This window comes from Pygocentrus nattereri, chromosome 10, assembly GCF_015220715.1.
Source record: "Pygocentrus nattereri isolate fPygNat1 chromosome 10, fPygNat1.pri, whole genome shotgun sequence".
NCBI classification, from domain to species: Eukaryota; Metazoa; Chordata; class Actinopteri; order Characiformes; family Serrasalmidae; genus Pygocentrus; species Pygocentrus nattereri.
Genome location: NC_051220.1, coordinates 8,750,561 through 8,773,582, shown reverse-complemented (window position 1 = coordinate 8,773,582; position 23,022 = coordinate 8,750,561). Strand labels below are relative to the sequence as shown.

The following is a 23,022-nucleotide window of genomic DNA, read 5'->3' as shown; positions in this document are numbered from 1 at the left end:
CGCTATAACATTGTGTTACTTCGGTAATTATAAACATCTATTCTTGGTAGTAGTGGACAGTGGTGCCAAAAATGTTTATCGCAGTGTTATCAGAAATTTTTGTGGTTTAGGTATATAGACAATCATGCTACAGGACCTTTGCTGTCACATGGGGGTTTTGCTGTACCTTTCTGGCCAACATACAGCAAGTTTTTTTTGGTCTTCCAGATTTTGCCTTGACTTCCATATGGAGTCAAATTAGGGTCTTTAATAGTGACGAGAAAAAAAATATATCGCAAATATAAGATTAGCATTTTGCATTTTACGTTCCTGTTTTGTTTTTGCAATACTTTCCCTCTTTTGCGTTTCTTTCTTTTGTTTGCGTCTCGCGTTTTACGTTCCTCATTTTTTTTTGCGCTTCTCTTTTCTTTGCTCCGGTTTTACCCTGTGTGGGGGCGGGGAAAGAGGCGTGGCCAAGATCGAAAGGCGTGCCGTGAACGTTCCGCGTCATCAGTTGGAGCCACCGTCACACAGCACGGCAATTCGGTTTACTGGTATCATGGCAGACGGTCGCCCAGCTGGACCACAGCTATATACACTGATATATATACACAGGTATATACAAGCTGAGGGAACTACTGAGGACAAGTTGTAAGCCTTCTGTGCCGAACCATGTCTAGGTAGAAAGTGGTAAATCTGCACGTTCTGGTGTCTCCTTCTGCATCACACACACACACACACACACACACACACACACACACACTTGAACACAGTAAAGGCTTCATGACCATCTAATTAGTTCGGGTGCTGACAAAACACCAACATGTGCAAGACAGGAGTACTCCAGGACCAGGATTGGGAACCACTGGCCTGATTCAGTAGACCAGTAGTTTTCAGCTCCAATCCTGATGACCTACTGCCAAGTGTGTGTGTGTGTGTGTGTGTGTGTGTGTGATGCAGAAGGAGACACCAGAACGTGCAGATTTACCACTTTCTACCTAGACATGGTTCGGCACAGAAGGCTTACAACTTGTCCTCAGTAGTTCCCTCAGCTTGTATATACCTGTATATATATCAGTGTATATACCTGTATATATATCAGTGTATATACCTGTATATATATATATATATATATATATATATCAGTGTATATAGCTGTGGTCTAGCTGGGCGACCGTCTGCCATGATACCAGTAAACCGAATTGCCGTGCTGTGTAACGGTGGCTCCAACTGATGACGCGGAACGTTCACGGCACGCCTTTCGATCTTGGCTACGCCTCTTTCCCCGCCCCCACACAGAGGGTAAAACCGGAGCAAAGAAAAGAGAGAAGCACAAACAAAAATGAGGAACGTAAAATGCGAGATGCAAAGAAAAGCAGTGTGACGCGCAAACAAAAGAAAAACGCAAAAGGGAGAAAATATTGCAAAAAAAAAGCAGCAACATAAAATGTGAAACGCAAACAAAAGAAAGAAACGCAAAAGAGGGAAAGTATTGCAAAAACAAAACAGGAACGTAAAATGCAAAATGCTAATCTTATATTTGCGATATATTTTTTTTCTCGTCACCATTAAAGACCCTAATTTGACTCCATACTTCCACAGTTCTCCTTGACTGCCATTTCATAATGACATTTCTGACAGCAGCAATCCCAAGCTTTGATAGCTTTTTTTTTTTTCAGCCTTCTCCTCCTTTTTAGGCATCAATTTTCTTAATTTTCAGATCCACAGTCAGAGGACTTAGAGGTCCCCACAGCAGTTGACTGAAGTACGGGGACTGAGGAATCAGAAGATTTATTATACTCCTGAATTGTCATGAGCTGAGAATTTTTAATAACAATTCATGACCTGCAAGACATGTCCTAACGAGTCAGTTAAGGCCTAATGAAAAGTTCTGCTCACAACTGTACACGTCTGGACAGTTTGTATTATTAATGGAACTATTTTCCCTATTTTGGAATAATAGTGAAGTTAAAAAAGTTAAATGGCACATATCAAATAACACAGTGACTGAACACGAGTTAAATACATTCAAATTTGTATATTAGACAATTCAAAGTCTTTGCTTGGTTTACCCACTCTTGGCGTTCTCTCAAACAGCTTCAGCCACCTGAGGTACTTTCCCAACAGGTTTGAGGAATTTCCTCATATACTGAGACCCTGCTGCATGAAACGACTTGGGTGGGCATTTAAACATAAGCCTTTACATCAAAAATGTCTTTAAATATGAAAAAAATAAAAATCAGGTGATTCCAAGCTATTGGTACTACACACACACACACATATAGCCTTACTCAAGCTGTTCACCCTTTATAGTACAGTTTTTCTCCACTTCTACACAGGCACATCCACAAACAACCATTCCACAGTGTGAGAAGTGCAGGGAACTGCCTTGGACTTTCTAGAGAGGGGTCTAAATAACACACCTCCAGTGAGCTAACCAACACAGAAACACCACACACTCCACACACTAGGAGGATGTAATCATGGAAAGTTTCTGGCTGGGACTCCGGGGATGGTAAGAGCAGTGGAGACCAATAAATCAGCACAGAATTCCCAAACAGCTGAGTGAGTCACCCCGAACAGGGAATTTCTGCAGTGTTGCTCAGGACACGTGTGTGGTGTTACATGAGAGTCGTCATCACATTTGCAGCGAACAAGAACAGAAAAAAAAAAAAAGAAGAGAAAAGAGTGATGGATGAGATAAAGAAGAGAAAGACTTGTTAGCTAGAAAGACTCACTGTTATCTGTTTGTGGAACAAGCAGAGTACAGAAGGATCAGTGGAAAAATAGGGGGGGGGGGAGAAATAAAGAACAGTGGTGTGAAGGAATATAAGAGTAAGAAGGTGGTGAGAGAAGTGAGGGAGACGTTTCTCCTCCACAACAGACAACTCTTTAAAACAAAAGGTATTTATTGGGATCATGACCTACAAATACTTCAGCTGTTCATTAACTCCCTCTCTCTGCGCCTCACTCTCTAAACCACAAATGACTCGTCATATCAACTTATCAAACTCTAAGTGATAAGCAGGCTTAAAAGGTGCATCATCATATGAATATGAAGAACCTGCCTTTCTGTTCCTAGTGCTACCTAGTTAGACATTTGAGGCCAAAGCTCAAGCAAAAATCTGATTTCCTCAGTTTTACCAGATACTGGATCAGCCAAGACATGCCTGGTGACTGGTTTGCTTGTCTAATTTTTGGAGTCACAAAGCTAACATAGCTAAGAATTAATGGAAACAAAGCAAACTGAGTGCAAACTGACAAATCAACAACCTCAAACCGTGTGGTGCTGTTAAACAGTCTCTAACAGACTTGGTAATATTGCGGATTTACTGCAAAAACTATGAAAAATCTATGAAAACCGACAGACAAAAATCAGGCTTTAAGCTACGAGACAAATTTTTAACAGACTTTTATTCATCCTGAATTTTTACTAGTTTTTTTATTCATTTATATTTGCATTTGTTTATAGTTGTACTCTGTAACTGGACCTCATTTTAGGTCTGATTCCCAAATGGACATATTTGACATCAGCCTAAACAATGTAAACAATGTCAATAACACTGTACTACATAACGCCATGACCATACCATGAACATGTTATGGCAGGTGTCATATGTCCAGTAATATAACAGTGTCATGCAACTGTTAACACTTATTGTTGTGACAGATGTATATACTATAGTATATAATTTACAGGAGATAACTACAATATTCTTTCCAAAACTTAGCATGCGACATAAGTCATCATGACATCAAACATTGCATCTGTCACAACCACCGCCAGTAACAGTAACATGAGACAGTTATATCACTAAACCAGACGAAATCAAGACAACTCATGACAAGATATGACATGTTTATGGTATAGATATGTCAATGTTATGTAGGATTATGGCATAGTTATGTCACTGTTATGCAGCATTATGGAATGGTTATGCCAATGTTATGCATTATGGCAAGGTTATGTCAATGTTATGCAGCAGGGTTCAAGTAAAGTGTTACCCAAATGCCATATTGTAAATATCACAACAAACGGGACAGATTTTATATCTCAGATTTAGTCACAGTAACTGCAATAACATGCAACAAACACTCTGAACTGTAGTGCACTCTGGCCTAGCCAAGACAGCGGGTTTATACAGGTGTTGTTTTATCTGTCTTTTCATATTCTAAAGCAATAAGCCACTGAAGGCCGTGCATTACCAAGGTTTTGATGCCCGGGGAAGGAAAGGGACTCTAAAGGAGAGCCTTGAGTGGAATACAGCTTCTATAAAAGTTGGTCTCATGTTTTACACTGAAATCAACCGTTCTATAATTGCTCTACGGTCCATGTTACATTTACACATATCAACCCGTATCACACAGAGCAATCGTACCACAGTTTGTTTATATTGAACCAGATCTGCGAACACACCCTGAGAAAATCAAGGTTTAAACACTTGAACAGAAGGAACATAAAAGATTTTAAAGGGCCCACTTCCTACAGTACTCTCGTATTTCATTTGTCCCTTGAGGTCCACCTAAAACATTTGTGTTTTTATATACCAAAAGAGGTCATAATTCATTTTTTCATCTCCCTTATCCATTTTAAACATTTTTTTTGCATTACTGTGTCTTTCAGACTGCTATATGGAAATTGTTCTTAACATAGGCTGTTTGTGCAGCTTAGTTTCTGTATATTGACTGTAAGGACTGGGTAACAATGTTTATATGCTATATCAAACTTAAGAGAAATTTGTTCGTCCATGATATGAGCCCTTTAATACACTAATGTATAGTCATTTCTAAAAAAAAAAAAAAAATTCCTTGAGGTGGCAGTGAATCCATTAAAATTCCCTGGCCCACTGGATTTCTGACACCTTTCTTTTTAGATAATGGCATAGATAAGCAGCATACTGCAGGGCTACGGCAGGACTGAGATGGAGAAGCACTGACCTAGATCAGAGGTCTCCAACCCGGTTCCTCAAGGACCACCGGCCAGCCTTCATTTTCATTCTAACTTAGCTCTAACCACATTGCAGTTGAGGGGATTGATTAACCGACTGAGGTGTATAAAGCACTGGAAAAACAAAAATAATTTATGACTGGCAGGGGGTGCCTCGAGGACTCGGCTGAAGCTCTCTGACCTAGATTGCCACACAGGTGGCCCCCACATTGCATACAAACACACACACATAGACACACGCACACACACACACACACACACACACACACACACACACACACACACGACTAGAACACGCCATTCCGGGAGGAATAAAGCCTATTAAAAACGCACAGGTTTGTCAGAGGTCATGCAATTCAACTGCATTATAAAAATCACTGATAGTCCTGGGCAGCACTGACAAAATTCAGTTAATATGAAGTTAAATGAACTTGTGCTTCCTGGTTCTGTCTCTCTATGCTGAAATAATGCCTTTATATACTTTACAATTAGTTTGCTCTGTTTCCTTCTTTTAAAATTACAGCACGTGGGAACCTTACACAGCATATTTCTATCACCACTGCAATTACACTGCATTCCTATACAGGCCATATATCGCCCAACACTACTTAGATATCACTGCTGTCAGAACAAAACCTCGTATCTACGTTTTTGTCGTTATCTGTTTTTCTTATCATTTGAAAGTGCCTGTTGGTCTTTTGATATTGTGTGTAAATTTCATGAAAGATGAACCAAAAGAAACGGCCAAAAATGACTCAGAAGAGTCTGGTTTCATTGACATACATTAAAAGTAAGTTATATTTTTTCCTTCTCTTGTCAAGTTACCATTTTGGAAATATGAGGTTTTGTCCCGACAGCGATTTAAAAGTGATCTCAGTAGGGCTGGTCAGAACAGAATTTTACAGGCTTTGAGAATTTGCTTTTATTTATGAACAAGTACTTGAATACTCGTCCTCAAAATCACCTTTACATAATAGAATAATATTTACATTGCATAATTAATCATACATTTATTAAAGTTATAAATATATCCAGTGTATTATTAGTCAGGCTGAAGCCTGTTGCCCTCATGACATACAGATGCAGGTTTTTTGAGTCACGCAGGCACTAAGGGTGAATCACAATTCACGCCTTTTATTTATCACCATCACAGATTTAGTCCAGTTTAGTTTAGCTGCTTTTATTTCTTTTATCGAGTTATTTTATTCAGCTATTCTTTTAATCATTGAAAGCAGCAGTGAGGTTGACGAGCAGGCCAAGCAGAGTCAGCCATAGTTGAGCAGAGAGTGGAATTGAGGACTGAAGAGAGTTTGAAGCTACAGGCTTGTCTGAACGCGAGGAGGGCCACCACTGAAGTGGCTTACAAATTACCCCGCTCAGCTGGTGTATCCTGTTCTCCTGGAGGTACCAAGCTCAGAGCACGCGGTGCAAGGTAATGCCCAAACTCGCTTCCACTCCACGAAATGTGCGTTTCGGGCCAGAGCCTAAAGCACTGGCATCAAACTCAACCACTGAAGGGGTCATGTTAAAAAAATCTCAACATCCATGGGCCAGATGAAAAAATTTATTTTATTTAATTTCTAATTAATGTTGTGCTGTAACCCGAACTGGCCATTTACGCAAAAAATGCTTCAGCAGTAAAATATAGGCATTTGTAGTAGACCTTGAAATATTACAGGGACATTTGAAGCATTCAAAATGTATATGTCCCCAGGTGCTCGGTCATTTAAACCTACCTATTTGCTTGAACTAGACCCCTGGCATCTGTTCTTTGGTGCAAGTTCATTAAGACTTGGTTTCAATTCCTGAGCTGCTGAGAAAACTTTAGGTGTTTATTTTGGATGAACTGACATGCAGCTAATGTGATTAGTAATATGACTGATGTGGAACTGTGTACAACTGAGGTGTAGTCTCTGTCCCACAAATTGTTGTTGGGGTAGGAGAGTCAGAGCACACATTACGTTGCAATGCATGATGGGGACTGTAGTGCAGTGCATTGTGAAATTGGTTAATATTAACAGAAAATTAAAATACTCTCACGGGTGTGTAGGATTGTGTCATGGGCCTGATCTGTGCTTTTGACACATGGGGCCTAAAGGGTCAGACTTGAGTGAACCTTAGCCCAGTGGCAGACACCTCTGCATGGCAGTTTCATTTAAAATGCTCCTACACAATCATATTCAGGCATCTCTGCTCTTCTAGCTGCTCTAGACAGTAATTTCACTTCTTTTGAGCTTCTTTACATCAATATAATTAATCCAATTACAAAACAGAATGCATTTTCTTTAATTAATATTTACAGACCACCAGGAGCCTATGTAGAATTTTTAAAAGAATTTAGTGATTTCGCTGCAGATTTAGCAGTTTGTAGTGATAAAGTAATTATAGTAGGAGACTTCAACATTCATTTTGAAAAAGTTGATGACTCATTAAAAAAGGCTTTTGCATCAATTCTAGACTCAGTTGGTATTGCTCAAAATGTAACAGGACCTACGCATTACTGTAATCATACTCTGGATCTGGTTTTGACCCTGGGTGTTAGCATAGATAACCTAGATATTCTTTCTCAAACCTCAGTAATCTCAGATCATTATCTTATTTCTTTTAAACTTCATCTTAGTCATAATATACGTACATCCCCCAGCTACTCTATGAAACGTTCAATAACGCCCTTTACCGCTCAACAATTTACTGATAACCTTCCTGATTTATCAACCATAGTGTACTCTCCAGGTAACCCAGCAGAACTAGACAAACTAACTGATTGTTTAGAAAATACCTTCCGGTCTACTTTAGATGGTGTAGCACCACTTAAACACAAAAAAGAGAGACAGAAAAAACTTGCGCTGTGGTATAACGACCAAACTCGTACTTTAAAGCAATTAGTACGAAATTTTGAGCGAAAATGGCGATCAACCAAACTGGAAGTATTCCACTCTGCTTGGAAAGACAGTATTGTTGAATATAGAAGAGAAATTAATAAAGCCCGCTCAGAGTATCTGGCCTCTCAGATCGAGATTAATAAAAACAACCCTAGAGTTCTCTTTAGTGTTATTTCTAAACTGACTAAAAATCAGGCAGGTACTGATCCTCAGATTCCAGCAATCCACACTAGCAATGCTTTTATGGACTATTTTGATAATAAAATCGAAAATATTCGGGACAAAATTCAACAGATAAATAGCACATCCTGTCTGTCATCTGGTGTGGCTGATATAGAACAAAATCCAGCTACCGAAGTCAGGTTGGAAGTTTTTAACCCACTACATCATTTAGAACTGGAGAAAATTATCTCCTCATCAAACTGCACAACCTGTACACTTGATGCAGTTCCCACAAAACTATTAAAACAGGTATTACCAGACATAATTAAACCACTATTAACAATAGTAAACTCATCATTAAACCTGGGGTATGTTCCCAAAGCCTTTAAACTAGCAGTAATTAAACCTTTGATCAAGAAACCAAATCTTGATCCTAGTGTACTATCTAACTATAGACCTATTTCAAATTTACCATTTATTTCTAAGATTTTAGAAAAGGCCGTGGCCCAACAACTTGGCTCTTATCTGCAAAGAAACCAGATCTATGAAAAATTCCAATCTGGATTTAGGCCTCATCATAGCACTGAGACAGCTCTAGTTAAGATAACAAATGATCTGCTTCTTGCCGCTGACCAAGGCTGCGTTTCTTTACTGGTACTTCTTGATCTGAGCGCAGCTTTTGATACAATAGATCATAATATCCTCCTAGAAAGATTAGAGAAAATGGTCGGTATAACTGGAACTGCCTTATCATGGTTCAAATCATACTTGACCGATCGTTTTCAGTTTGTGAGGGTAAATAATATACCCTCCAATTATACAAAGGTTAGATATGGAGTTCCACAAGGCTCTATCTTAGGACCGTTATTATTTACGTTATACATGCTCCCCCTGGGCAAAGTTATTAGAAAACATAATGTTAATTTTCATTGTTATGCAGACGACACGCAGCTCTTCATATCAGCCAAACCTGATGACAAACAGAGAATAAAGAAAATGGAGGATTGCGTAAAAGATGTGAAATCATGGATGTCACACAACTTTCTTCTATTAAATAGTGATAAAACAGAAGTTCTTCTATTAGGCCCTAAAGCTGCTAGAAATAAATTATCACACCTAATGTTGAATCTGGCCGACTTCTCAGTCACACCTGGTTCAACAGCTAAAAATCTTGGCGTTATCATAGATTCAGATCTAGCATTTGATAAACACATATCTAATGTTACTAAAACAGCTTTTCTACATCTCCGTAACATCACCAAGCTAAGAAATGCTTTATCCTTACATGACGCAGAAAAATTAGTACATGCCTTCATTACGTCAAGGCTAGACTACTGTAATGCGCTACTGTCAGGATGTTCTAGCAGTAACTTAAATAAACTTCAGCTAGTTCAAAATGCTGCAGCCAGGGTCCTTACTAAAACTAGAAAATTTGACCATATTAGTCCAGTCCTATCAGCTCTTCACTGGCTTCCAGTCAAATTCCGCATAGACTATAAAATTCTCCTGTTAACGTATAAAGCCCTACATGGGCTCGCTCCTGAGTATCTGAGAGACCTTATCTCCTATTATGAACCACCACGATTACTTAGATCACAGGGTGCTGGCTTCCTAGTAGTTCCCAAAATTCAGAGAAGCTCTGCAGGAGGAAGAGCTTTCTCTTATAAAGCGCCCCAACTCTGGAATAATCTCCCCGATAATGTTCGGGACTCAGACACAGTCTCAATCTTTAAGTCTAGACTAAAAACTTACTTGTTTAGTTTAGCTTTTGGTAGTTAATGTTAATTCCCTTTAGATAAGGCTGCAGATCCAGGGGTTCATGGACATAGTGAATTGTGGGTAAACTGAGATGCTGGTGCTGCTGTCACTCACTACATGCAGTCACTCAGGTTTGTGGACGGTGGAGTGGGTGAATGCCAGTGTCTCAGGGAGCCTCCGTGTCTATGTTACCTTCTGGCTCTCTCCCTTTAGTTAGGCTGTCATATTCAGACCTGCCGGAGTCATTAGTCACACTCTGATAATTTTTTACATTTTCTGTTCTTCATAAATCCAGTCTAAACTAATTCCTAAATCTTTCCTTCCTCCGAGTTACTGACTGTCCACCGGTCCGGCCCAATACTGATGGATGTCCCACCCTCAAGTCCCCCTGTCCCCCTGATTGACCAGACTGATGGAAGTTTCTGGAACGCAGCTTCTCCACTACAGATCACATCCAAATCTATATGAACTCTAATTGTTTCCACTGTTGATTATACACACCTGAATATATTAGAACTGCGTGGATGTAAAATTGACTTTTCAATGTTTAACTTATAAGTTGTCTGACCAGTGGTAGGATGGTCCCCCCTTTAGATGTGAGTCTTGGTCCTCCCGAGGTTTCTTCCTCCTCCAGCTCTGAGGGAGTTTTTCCTTGCCTCAGCGCTCACGGGGGTTCTGTATATTCTGTATATTATGTTCAGTGTTTTGTCTGATTCTCTGTGCTGTGATTCCCATTTTTGTAAAGCTGCTTTGTGACAACATCAGTTGTAAAAAGCGCTATATAAATAAATTTGATTTGATTTGATTTGAGTGATGAATTGGTTGCATGCTGAGGTGCATGGTATAAATTATGCATTCAAAACCAGCTGTTATTTATTTTTAACATTTCCCATATACTAACTATAACTGTTCTTTGAAGGCATCTGCTGATGGAATATATACAGGGAGATTCACTCAAGAGGAGTGAATATTCTGTAATAACTCTTGTTAGGACGAAGCAATCTGAGCGAAACAATGTGCAATGTGCTCCTCGCTACATGGAGCTTCGAACAAGCCAGGATGCCCCTGTGTCGGACAGATGATGTGGCACCAGACAACCATTGCGGCGTTTAACCTCCATTTGCAACTTCCGGGTCCATACCCTTGTACCCCTTCATATGTTCGGCAGAAAACAGACCACTTCCAGCTTCATGTGTAATGCATATGTCACATATGTCAAGGTGTGCAGCAAATCTTTTTGGTTCAGATTGCTTCATTCTAATGGGAGCTACAAGAGAATATTCAGGGCCTCTTTCGAGTGAATCTGAAGCTTAGCCACATTAAAAAGAATCAAACACTAAGGTAACATACAAACATGCGTTCAAAGTATCCTGGCCTGAAAAAAAAGTGCAATGTGTTAAATTTTCAGAGTGGTAGAACAACATCCTGGTCCATCACTCTTACCCAAGTACAATGAGCTCTCCGTATTTAATTGGCACTTTGGTGGAGGAGGTGGAGATGTTCTCCTGCTCGGGGGAAAACATGGGCACGGCGTGTGTGCGCTTGTGTGCGTGCGGGTGTTCTGCCTCTCCAGCTACGAACGCTACACAACCACACAGTCGGTCTCAGCTGTGTCTCAGCTTCATCGCTGCCAGCATCAGCATCATCGTCGCTGCTGCTACTGCACGAACCCTACAAAGTGAGAGAGAAAGAGAACATTAACCAATTAGTCAGAGGTATTAAGCAATAGCAGTGCAAATTCTGGAAGTGGCTAGAAGTTTAAAGCTTAAAACTGGATCAATTTGGTGGTGCGATAAACAGGAAGGGGCTACTTTCAGTAGTTAAAATGATCCCAGTGACCCCAAAACAAAGATATGTTTAAAAGTGGAAGCACAGGCCATGAGGACAGTGGTTTGATTACTCATATTTGGTCTTGTCTTGCAGTCAGGAGTGAAAATTAAGCATGATGAACAGCCCTATTATTATGTCCCGTAGCGTAACTGAGCTGATAACGATCATCATTAAGGTAAGCATATGAGATGACCACATATCCCACCATTCTTTTAGCATTATATTGCACTGGCTATATATGCCACTAACACATGGATGAGTTGATTACATTTCTCATTAACACAGAAGGAATTTGAATAGCAAATGTGAACTATATGCTAGCCCTGCTTTCTCCTTACACAACCTTACAGCTCAGCTAATTAAAGCTACTAACACCTGTTAGCCTTGCCAAACAGAGCACACTGAATATCCACATACACGCACACACACACCATGACACAAACGTGCGAGGCGTGTGAAGACAGTGAGGGGGTTAATGAACAGATCCTCTCTCAGCTAACTCTCGCAGTGAGACTAAGTCTGATTCATCAGGCTTACTGACAAACAGCCTGCTGATCCCATCAGGGACGCTACACACCATTACTGCTACAAGATTGCAAAATCTCGCCTTGTAGTTCTGCCGCAAAATGTCTTGCATACACGTTACCGGATGGTGAAATCGGACAGTGATAAATGTAGGTGCCCAAGCCTGTATTACAGCTGCAAATGAACATATATTGCCATTAAGGCAGTCCCAATTACACCATTAAAAAGATGAATCAATTAAAAAGTACATTCTCAAAGAAGCAGCTTAGTAATAAGGTCATTATAAAGCTATTAGGCTTTACTGACGGTATTGTTTCCAAAAAAAGAAGACTATGCTACTTGGACGTCTGTTAGAAGCTTCAACAAGTAAAGCTGAAGTAAAGCTGGTTTAAGCAGGATTATACAAGTTAGTTCCAGCCACGCAAGACGATTGGTTGTGAAGCGTTCTATCGATTTTTTTCTAGCGTTTGTTTTCCACAAACACTATCACTCCGCTGAGACGCCGCAGTAATGACTGACAGCTGTAGGAGACGCTTTTAAACGTTTTCATTTATAACTTTGTGCACAAACAGAAAACTTTTAAGACACTTTTAAGATCACATTTGACCGACAGCTGATTTGGTCAGACTCTGATATGAGACTACACTAAATTCCCAAACTATCTTTACCGCTGAGCAGCTTTTCAGTCGGCAGCTGTAACAGAAGAAGAGCTAAACAGGAATGAACCAAATACCATTCACCAAACAAAATTTGTTGTAAAATGCTTTACAGACTGGCTGGAAAAACAACGTTAACATCGATCCAGCAAAAACGGACAAAACTGAGCTAAACTTGATATTGTGACAGTTTTATGGCTCAGTCAGTACTTCAACAGCCAAGGCTTACTGTGCAGCGAGTGAGCGGAGCTCGTTACTCTGACGTAGCAACAAGCTGCTTGTTAAGGAACCATAATTTGGAGGAAGGAATTGCTGACATTAAAACATTAAATGCCAAGTTCACAGACCTATTTATTTATTTATTACTTTATTCATTCACCCTTCGGCCCGTGCCTGTGAGTAAATCACAGCCGTGATGTCATTTTGCGATAACTCACTCCCTCTCATGTTCTATTGCTTCATTAAACCCGTGGAGGAAGTGAATGTATACAGTCACTAGCTTGGCGCTAACATATTGAAATTCCCATGGAAAAAGTGGAAAGCATTTATTGTATCGGCGGTACTCAAGCTACTTAGAAAGTGAATATTTCTGTATTAAATTATGCGCAGCCACGTTGCACCATGTTAATAAAATCACAGTTTCAAAGAGTGAAATTGAATGTCTCAAATGGAATCATTAAAAATTATTCAGAATGTATTAAATTGATGATGCAGTCCGAAGAAGCAGAGCCTGACGGACATGTGTTTATGCACTGTTGCCAGTGTTTTATTTATATACTGATCTTTTCCAATGAAGTATCCTGAAATCTTTCAAAGGCTCTGCATAGAATGCTACCGATAAGTTAAACCCATTGATATTGTTTGGCGAGCAAACAAAAAATGCTCAAATAATCAATCAAACTATTCACCAGACCAACCTTATCACTTATCAATTTATTTAATCGATAGTGACCGTTCCAATTACCATGTATTACTGCCGCACCAGCTGACAAACCTCAGGATTTCCAAATTATTTTCTCTGTGTATTTTAGTAAATCAGAGCATTTTTTATGAACCAAACATATAAAAAGAATAAAAATGACACAAGGACATCTTTAATCATGTCACTTTCCTGTTTCAACCAATGTGCTTTTATATATTGCAAGGCATATCACTACATGGACCAGCATAACCACAGTATGCTCAGAAGTACTACAGAAAATATCAGTAGCATAGTTAAGCAAGCTAATGTCTGAAGCTATCATCACAGTACACAGGCTGCTATGTCACCCTACTTATGTTACTGCAAATATGCACCTTGCTTTAAATACACTAAACCAAAATCATATAAAAAGACCACATGGCGAATTTACTCAACTCTTCCCTACTGCCAGTACACAATGTGGATTATACTCCATACTGCAACTTTCCCACTAGCCCAGACCACTTAAACCTACAGTGATGGATGGTGCCCAAGTCTTCATTCATATACTGCATTACTGTGTACACCTTGGCCAGTTCAGCTCACACTGACCGCTACACTCACTCACTAAGCCTGCAAACAAGATTTAAAGGGTCAAACTGGGGCTGTCACAGAGCAGGTGTTCTACTTAAAGCCAAGGCACATGCATTAAAACAGGAGAGGCAGAGAGGCTCTCTCACACAGAGAGACAATGATCAGAGCAAGAAGCACAGCCTGGATAGAGACTGGATAGAGTGCATCAGCGTAATACAGGAGGTGAAAAGGAAGATTTGCACTAGCAGTGAAGGTTCTCTGTATTTAACACAGTGATTTTCATTAGAAAACACATGCGCAGATCACTAACAATAGTCATTAACTAGCCACAGTAGTGAGTGAGGTGAATGTAACTGGTTGTGGGGAAGTCTGATCCTATTGTTGTGATGCAAGCACACCCCAGCACTCAAAGCATACAGGAGTTTAAACCATAGTGGAAATGTTACAAATAAAGCCTTATCATGAAACTCTATCTATATTCTTTAATTCTACAACCCGATTTCCAAAAAAGTTGAGATGCTGTGCAAAATGTAAATAATAAACTAAATGCAATGATGTGCAGATCATTTAAACCCTATATTCAACTGAAAATAGTACAAAAACATAAAAATAAAGATGAGGAGGGGTTCACCACTCTGTGAAAGACCGCATGATCAAATGCAACAATGGCAATAATTCAAGAATAACTTCTCTCAGCGTAAAATAGGAAAGAACTTTTGCTTTTCTTCATCTACAGTGCATAAGAACATTAAAAGATTCAGACAATCTGGAGAAATCTCCATATTGAAGGGAAAAGGCCAAAAACCAGAATTTGCTGGCCATGAACTTTGGGCCTTCAGACGGTACTGCATTAAAAACAGACATCACTGCATGGCTCAGACACACTTCTGAAAACCAGTGTCTGTGAAATGTTTATTGCTGCATCCACAAATACTAATTAAAACTAAAACAGAAAGATCATTTCATATATAAACAGGCTTGTTTAAAATGGACGGCAGGGAAGTGGAAAAGTGTTCTGTGGTCCAACGAATCAACATTTGAAACTCTTTTTGGAAACCATGGACACTAAAAACCACTCAGCTTGTTATCAGCGCACAGTTCAAAAGCTAGTGTTCATGATCGTATAGGGGTGAATTAGTGCACATGGCATGGGTGATGTGCACATCTGCGGAGGCACCATTAATACTAAACAATACATACATGTTTTGTCTTTTGCAGGGAACGCAAACAAGACCATATCAAACCACATTCTGCATGTATTACAACCGCATTGCTCCATAATAAAATAGTCCAGTTGCTAAACTGGCCTGCCTGAAGTCCAGACTTCTCACTACTGAAAACATTTGGTGCATTATGAAATAAACTGTGACAAAAGAGACCTCGAACTGCTGAGCAGTTGAAATCCATTTCTTTTGGTCCATTCTTCATGAAATTTACATACAATGTAAAGGACAACAGGTATTTTCAAATTATGTTAAAAAAAAAAAAAAAAGAAAGGGCAAAAAATGGAGATACAATGTTTTTTTCAACAGCAGTGCTATTTATTCTATTCTATTCTATTATATATAGAATCCAGTGTATATACTACACACATTAACAGATGTGTATAGTATCTGAATCACCACTGTACAAGTGCTCTGGCCCTATAAAGCTCAGACAGCGCCTTTGTTATCAGCTCATCAGGCCTGCACGCAGTGCTCAGCTTATCTGGGCAGACAGGAAGTCCACTCTGGGCCTTCGGGGAGCTGAAGGACATTAACCAACTGCCGGCAACATATAGTCCTCTGTGTGCCACGAACACCCTACAGGAAGTGATGTCATTGAGGACAACTGGACACTTTCAGCATAAAGGACCATCTGAGTCAGGACAGCACACACACATCACACATGGCCGTGTAACACACGACCCTGCGAATCACAATGGGAGACTGATCCAGGACCAGCGATTAAACAAGGGCTGAGTGGGCTATTCAGTATGCGCCAGACAACAGCATTAGTGTGCAGCCTGAATAAAGATTAGAATATTCTACAGGAGATTTGTGCTGGGATGCTAGCAGCCTACTGTATATTCACTGACCTGAGGTTAATAATGTTTTATACACACTCGCCTGTCTGAGACCGAGACAGACTCGGTATCTCTGCTTCCTTACAGCTAGTGAGAGTAAGACTGTGTGTCTGTATGTGCATCTAGTCAAAATGCATGCGTGTAGGCAACAAAAAGAATGAAAGAATGACAAAAAAAATACTTCAATAATGAAAGAAAACCATTTTCGTTGTTGTTGGGAGGAAAGGCCGGCACCTAGAAGAACAAAAACCTTGTTTTTTTTTCGGCCTCCCATCCTTTCACTAAAAACGTTTTTTTTTTTTAAATGGCCTACAGAGTGGAGCTTTGGGGAAATTCTATGTTCAGTGTTTTTGTAAAAATGGGGAAAAAAATACAGCTTTTTGAAAATGCTAACATCACATTGGGCGTCATTCACCAACACTGACCATACAGGACTACACTAGTGAATGTCAGAATCTTCAGGAAAACTGCACAAGTGGCTTTTAAGAAGAAATTTCTTCATGAGAACGGTTGGTGAATGAGGCCCAGTGTTACCTGCGTATGTATGTAGCCGTTTAAATTTGCTGAGTGTGCAGATCTCTGAAATATGACTGGGTTGTCTGTGTGCTTGGCAATTCAGGGCCAATCTGGGGGTTAAAAAATGTTTCTTATTGAGTAAGACTTTTCGTTAAGCCCTCTCTTTAAATCTCTCAAAAATCTATTACACAACTGGATGTCTGATGATGCAGGTCAAAGTCTACATTTCTGTAATGCAGCAAAATAATTTTTGTTCTAGCTTTGCAATGCACACTAAGCAGCACGCATGCTTACAGTGTTCTTCCTGAGGTGCATGACAATGCATTTTATAGACTTATCTATCTCTGTTGGGGTAACCGCAACAAAACCATTCACCAACAGGGATCATAGATCATATTAACATCATCCGCTTAATATTTAACAGCATTAAACCCTTAAAAAAAGCAGTTTTTTTCAAGGGTTTAGTAACACAATTGGCTCTATACAGAACCATGAACACTAAGAACCCTTTGCACGATTCTTTGTAACATGCGGTGCAAACTGTGCACAAGTGTGCTACACATAGTTCTATATAGAACCTTTTTGTGTTGGCTCAAAATAGCACCCAAAAGGGTTCTTCTACTGTTACAAGCTTGACATTATAACAATAGAAGATCTTATTTTAAAAATTCATTTGTCACAGAGATTTTGGTCACTTGTGTTGTCAGGACTGTTGTCAGCCAATTTACATCATCAGTTTTAGCCAGAACATCAGCGGTGTTACAGCCAGCGGTGTTACAGCCAGCGGTGTTACAGCCAGCGGTGTTACAGCCAGCGGTGTTACACCATATACACAACACCAGTGACTGTAAAATATGTTTGGAATGAAGCTCTCCTTTTTGCAAATACGATAATAGATGATTAATGGACAGATTAAGATTGTTCAGTGGGGTGAAAGAAATTGATTTCTTAAAAATGCATCCACCTGAACTCCTATTCCAAACGGAGAACGACCCACATAAACGGGTGTGAAAAGTAAAACACCTTCTCCAACACCGATTTTCATACAAACAATAAATAAAGAGGCAAATCCTGACTATCAGAGCATGTTAGACATGTGATGGACATTTAGGCACTGTGTAAACATAAATGTCAGCAGTGTCATCACTGTATCGATACACCTCACCACAAGCTTATGCACAATATATTCCTCTATTGATATTTAGAAATAGGATAACACATTAAGTCAGCTAAGCATCAATATCGATGCAGAGCCTCCTGCTATCAGTGGATCTGTAAGTACTGGTCCATGATTTCAACAGATTAAGCAAGTAACAGAGAACAATAACTTAGAAGGAGAGCCAACAGATCAATAGACAACACTCCCTGACGCGTACACACACACACACGGTCACTCGATGCCAGTCAATCGGCAAAGGAACAGCTAAAACATGGCTGCTCTGTCTGGATACGATTTCGCATAATAACTATAATAATGATAAAATGAAGATACAAAAAGAAAAACAATCAGATTTCTGCATAAGCCTTAAAATCTCATGGCACCAAAAACCTTCAGCGTTTCACCAGCTCACTTCACCCAGATGTACGGTAAACAACAGAGTCGGCACAAGTGGGAAAACAAAGATAAGAGAGGCGACATCAAAAATAGAGACAAGAGGAAAAAACAGGCAACAGAAACGAGTGTCTGTCTTTATGAAGACAGAACACAAGCAGATGCTTGTCTCAGACTAGACTGTTCTCATCCACCGGGCTGCACACTTTGCTTGCGTTTGTGATGCTGTGTGAAGCTAAAAATGAATGCCCTTGTGTGTATGCCCATGAGATTTCTTAAATTAGTGAAAGACACTACGACTACATACGTATTAGTCAGAGCATTCAAACAAGAAACAATATACTGTCTAACCTGATGTATATTATGTTACGCTCGGCGTTCACTACATGACTTTTAAAAATCCTTCCAGATTTCTAAAACGGAGAGAATCACAAACGTAAAGTCACAGGATTTCTGTTGGGAGGGTGACAGACGACAAGGTAAAGTGAGAGAATAACACAGAGGGAGTTTGTGCTATGAATAAGAACTCAAACTCCCAGTTGCCCTCAGAGATCACATGACCCAAGCACAGGTGAACTTACGAAAACGCAAACTGGGGATCGAGAAGTGCTGATGCAGTGAGAGCTGGAGAAATATTTCATTACAAACTGGCAAGTGAGCCGGAATAACCAAGAGGTGCGCTTTGACATCTGATTCCAACATTATAAACATGATAGCAATTCTTTTCCCATCTTCTAGCTCTCTGATTGGCTGCTTGAATCACTCACTGAGTAAATCTCTGACCGTCTCACACTTCAGGACTCGTGAACATTTTGAGTCGTAAATATAAAAACTTCTGATAACATCGGAGGGACTCCGATTACTTCAGAGCTTGATCGGAGGACTAAAGATTAACTCGTTTCACCTCTCACACCAGATCATCCGTGCTATCAATTGCTTCCGACTGAGCTTCTGACCTGGAAAATCGCTTCAGATTGTGAAAATTTGCCACAAGGGGCAAATCGGGCTTAATATCGTGTAGTGTGGGCCCAGCCTTGCCTTATTTCTATAAAAGAGCCTTAAAATGAATGTGTGGTGTCAACGGCGTTACAGAGAAGCTAGGCTAACTATGGCCGCTGGTGTTAGCTACGTTCAAAAACAATAAAAAGACATTTCTTTGCTCTCTGTGAGCAATCTACACAATCTACAGAGGAATTAAAAAAAAAAACCCCACAAACCAATGTTTGTGCAAAAAAAACAGAAAACATTCGTTTGTGATGTCAAAATGGGGCTATAACACAATAAAAGGCCAATGGCAAAGCCAAGACAAGGATCTTGCGTCAGAACTTTTAAATGCAAAGCTTTTACTAAATACAATGAACTTTACTAACATTTTTCAATCCAGTGACTATCTCTCTCCGAAAGACATTAGATGGAGGCAAACAATGTCTTTTTTGGCCAAAATTACACACTGGATCAAGTCTGTACGGTACGCGCTGTTTGCTGACCAGAACGCCTGTTCACCATGTCGCTTGTTCTGAGACCTCCACCTCAACATGCCTAGTCCAAATCACATCGCTCTTCTGCTTCCTCCCGGTGACCGTGATTGGTGGTAATCACAACGTCATTCTTTCTAAACAAAGGGGGCTTCCAGCATGCTGGGACACCAGGTTCCGTTTGGTGGCACTTTGACTTTGTTTAGCTCTTTCGTCGTTTGAAGTGCACTGCCAGCACAGCCTATAGGGAGAGCAACTGCTTGCAATGTTTGATGTCCAATTATAAAAATTGGATGAAATGCGTAATGCATAAACACAGATGTGTGAACAGCAGTTACATCAGAATGTAACTGACAAAATCTCAATAGTTGTGGCCACTTAGGACGCAAACAGATCTCAGACAATCTGTACACAACAAATGGAACCAGACATTTAATAATATTGGACTACTTCTTTTGGTGTGTATGTATATATATCAAATTTATGATATGGGACTGTTAATGTGAGGTAAAATTTTTGTCACGCTACTTTCAAATTCTAAAACCGCTACACTAACTCTGTCCCAACTGATGACCATTTTGATTAATGAAAAGGTCCAAACAAGCAAACACTGAACAGCTCAACTCACTGGACTCTGGTACAACAATACATCTGGTAATGTTGTTTGACACAGAAAAGCACAGTTGGGACTACACCCAGCAGTGAAAACAGATGAAGGTTCAACAAGGACAGTATTTTGCTCTCTCACACACAAACACACGTCGGTATTTGGGCAGGGCAGTACAGTCCTTCCCCAGCTGTTCCTGTCCTAATCACATGCATGTGTTCTCAAAATGTTGGCAGCAATAATATTCCAAGACAAGCTTTCTTATCTCCTTCTCTTTTTCGGCAACTGAATAACAACCTCTGCCTCCATCACTACCAATCTCTTTCACTTATTTCCAGCAACAATCTGCTTTTCTATACTTTACCTTCACACAAACGTCTCTAACCTTTACAAAGACAGCTTCACTTCCCTCGGAAAGTGCGAGAAGCCTGCAGAGGGGAACAGGGTCCACTGACCTGGGCATCTGCCTCATGCCTCATGTTTCAGTTCATTAGAAGATTTAGCATTATATTTTTTGCAAAAAAAAAAAAAAAAAAAATGGAGGTAAAGAGGCAACATTAGTACTAAATCAATTATCTGTGCATACGGAATTGAGAGACAGATACTGAATGCAATATGATACATAAAGAGGGTGTATGGGCAAAATATATCACGACACATGAAGGCATATTCACAATGCACAACGTATCACAATATTTAATTTTTCTGAGATCTTCTGAGATGAACTTGGAACAGAAAAGAACAGAACCAGTACAGCCACAATTCAAGAGTAGTGACCCTTATTAGTCCCACAATGGGGAAATTTCACCTTCTCATTTAACCCATCCATGCAGTGAAACACCACATACACACTAGTGAACACACACACTAGGGGGAATACTTGCCCGAAGCGGTGTGCAGCCCTATCTACAGCACCCAGGGAGCAGTTGGTGGTTAGGTGCCCTGCTCAAGGGCACTTCGGTCACGTACTGTCAGCTCAGGGGATCGCCCCGGTGATATTCCGGTCACAAAGCTGGTTCCCTAACCTCCAGCCCATGACTGCCCCAAACACACTCTGTTGCACTAAATTCAATTAAACAGGGCTAATTATGCTCTCCTTGTGATGAAACCTGCAGTCAGTCAGTGATTTTTAAGTAGAGACAATATCCATAATATGCTCTGAGAAGCGATAAAATAGCATCATAGTGCCTACCTCATACATTATCCTGCTACATTCTCAAATAGCACTAAGAAATACCCACAATTTGTCCACAATTTAACTGTCCCAAATGACCTAAACTCAGGCAATAAAAATAATTTAGATTGTTTACATTTACATTTGTTCAAGCATGCTGCTAGCTTACAGGCCACCTCTGACCACTGTCCAATTTCTGAGTGCATCACATTGCGCCACTTAGCATTTCGCCATTACTCTATTAAATTAAAGCCATATCTAGACCACAGAAAGCTACAGTGTGGCTTGAAATTCAGAGAAAGGCAGTCAGACAAACAGACAAACGCATGGTAACATTACTAGTCTTATCTTTTTCAAATTGAATCGCTCAGCACAAAAACAAATCTGCACTCTAAGTGAGCACTCTCCTACTAAGCGAATCTACACAAAGATGTCTTGCTTGTAGCTCTTCTGACTCAGACCCAGTCTAAAGGCTGTCCTCCTTTGTGAGTGGCTTTTGTGGGTCTAGCGGGTTTTAAACAATGTGACCTTTGACCGTCTAACCACGGCCAGCTGGACTGCCTTTTCACAACCCCACTCAGGCATGGCAGCTGTGGTTACTGTACCAGCTGTGTTCAAGCACTGCCTACCACTGATACTCCTGCTCTCGATGGGTCTAATGCACTCCTCATGATCCTCTGACACAAAACAACATGCATAAAGGTCAGAGGACGAGCTTAAGATCTCTACAACAAAACAGAAAGCTGAGGAAACCTAGAGCACGACTTTATATTAAACTAATTATTATTATTAAACAGTAATAACAGGATATAATAATAAAAATTAACATCAAAAGTGAAAAATATAATTACGTAAACAAAAACTGTTATGAAGCTGCAAAATCACCCAAAATCCAACTGCAAAAGACTAGTATTAAGATTTAAAAGTAGACGAGATGTATGATAAAATGCCCCATCATAAAATGCCCCAGTGGGAGAATATGACTGGAGCAAGATGCATACCGTTGTTGTCGGGACAAAACCTCATCACTCAATTTTTTGTGTGTGTGTTTTTTTTTTTGTTTTTTTTTTTTTTTACATAATTTGAAAATGCCTGCTGTTCTTTACATTGTGTGAAAAGTTCACGATGAGTAGACGAACATAAATCTCACCAAAATAATGTAATCAAATCAAACTGTTGTGAGAAAACTCCTACTGAGCAAGGTTTGTACCCTGTAGGGAGTAATCACACTGAGGGATTCAGGTGATCTTAGGGAATCCCCAACATCCGACTGAAAGGCCATACAGCTGTGCTTGAGTAATGATTTCCAGCTGTACGCTACACCCTCAACATTAGTGGCATGAGTTTTACATACGTCCAAGGCTTGTATCGTATCTGGAGACTCTAAAATTAAATCAA

The 23,022-nt window shown here is 39.9% G+C and overlaps 1 protein-coding gene across 1 annotated transcript in view; it reads right to left on the bottom strand.

Moving 5' to 3' along the window:
• peli1b (pellino E3 ubiquitin protein ligase 1b) overlaps window positions 1–23,022 on the bottom strand; it is a 76,793-nt gene that overhangs the window by 24,220 nt on the left and 29,551 nt on the right. Inside the window, exon 2 of the mRNA XM_017704970.2 lies at window positions 11,173–11,400. Coding sequence (XP_017560459.1) covers window positions 11,173–11,252 — 80 coding nt within the window. The 5' untranslated portion in view covers window positions 11,253–11,400. The remainder of the gene's footprint in view (window positions 1–11,172; window positions 11,401–23,022) is intronic.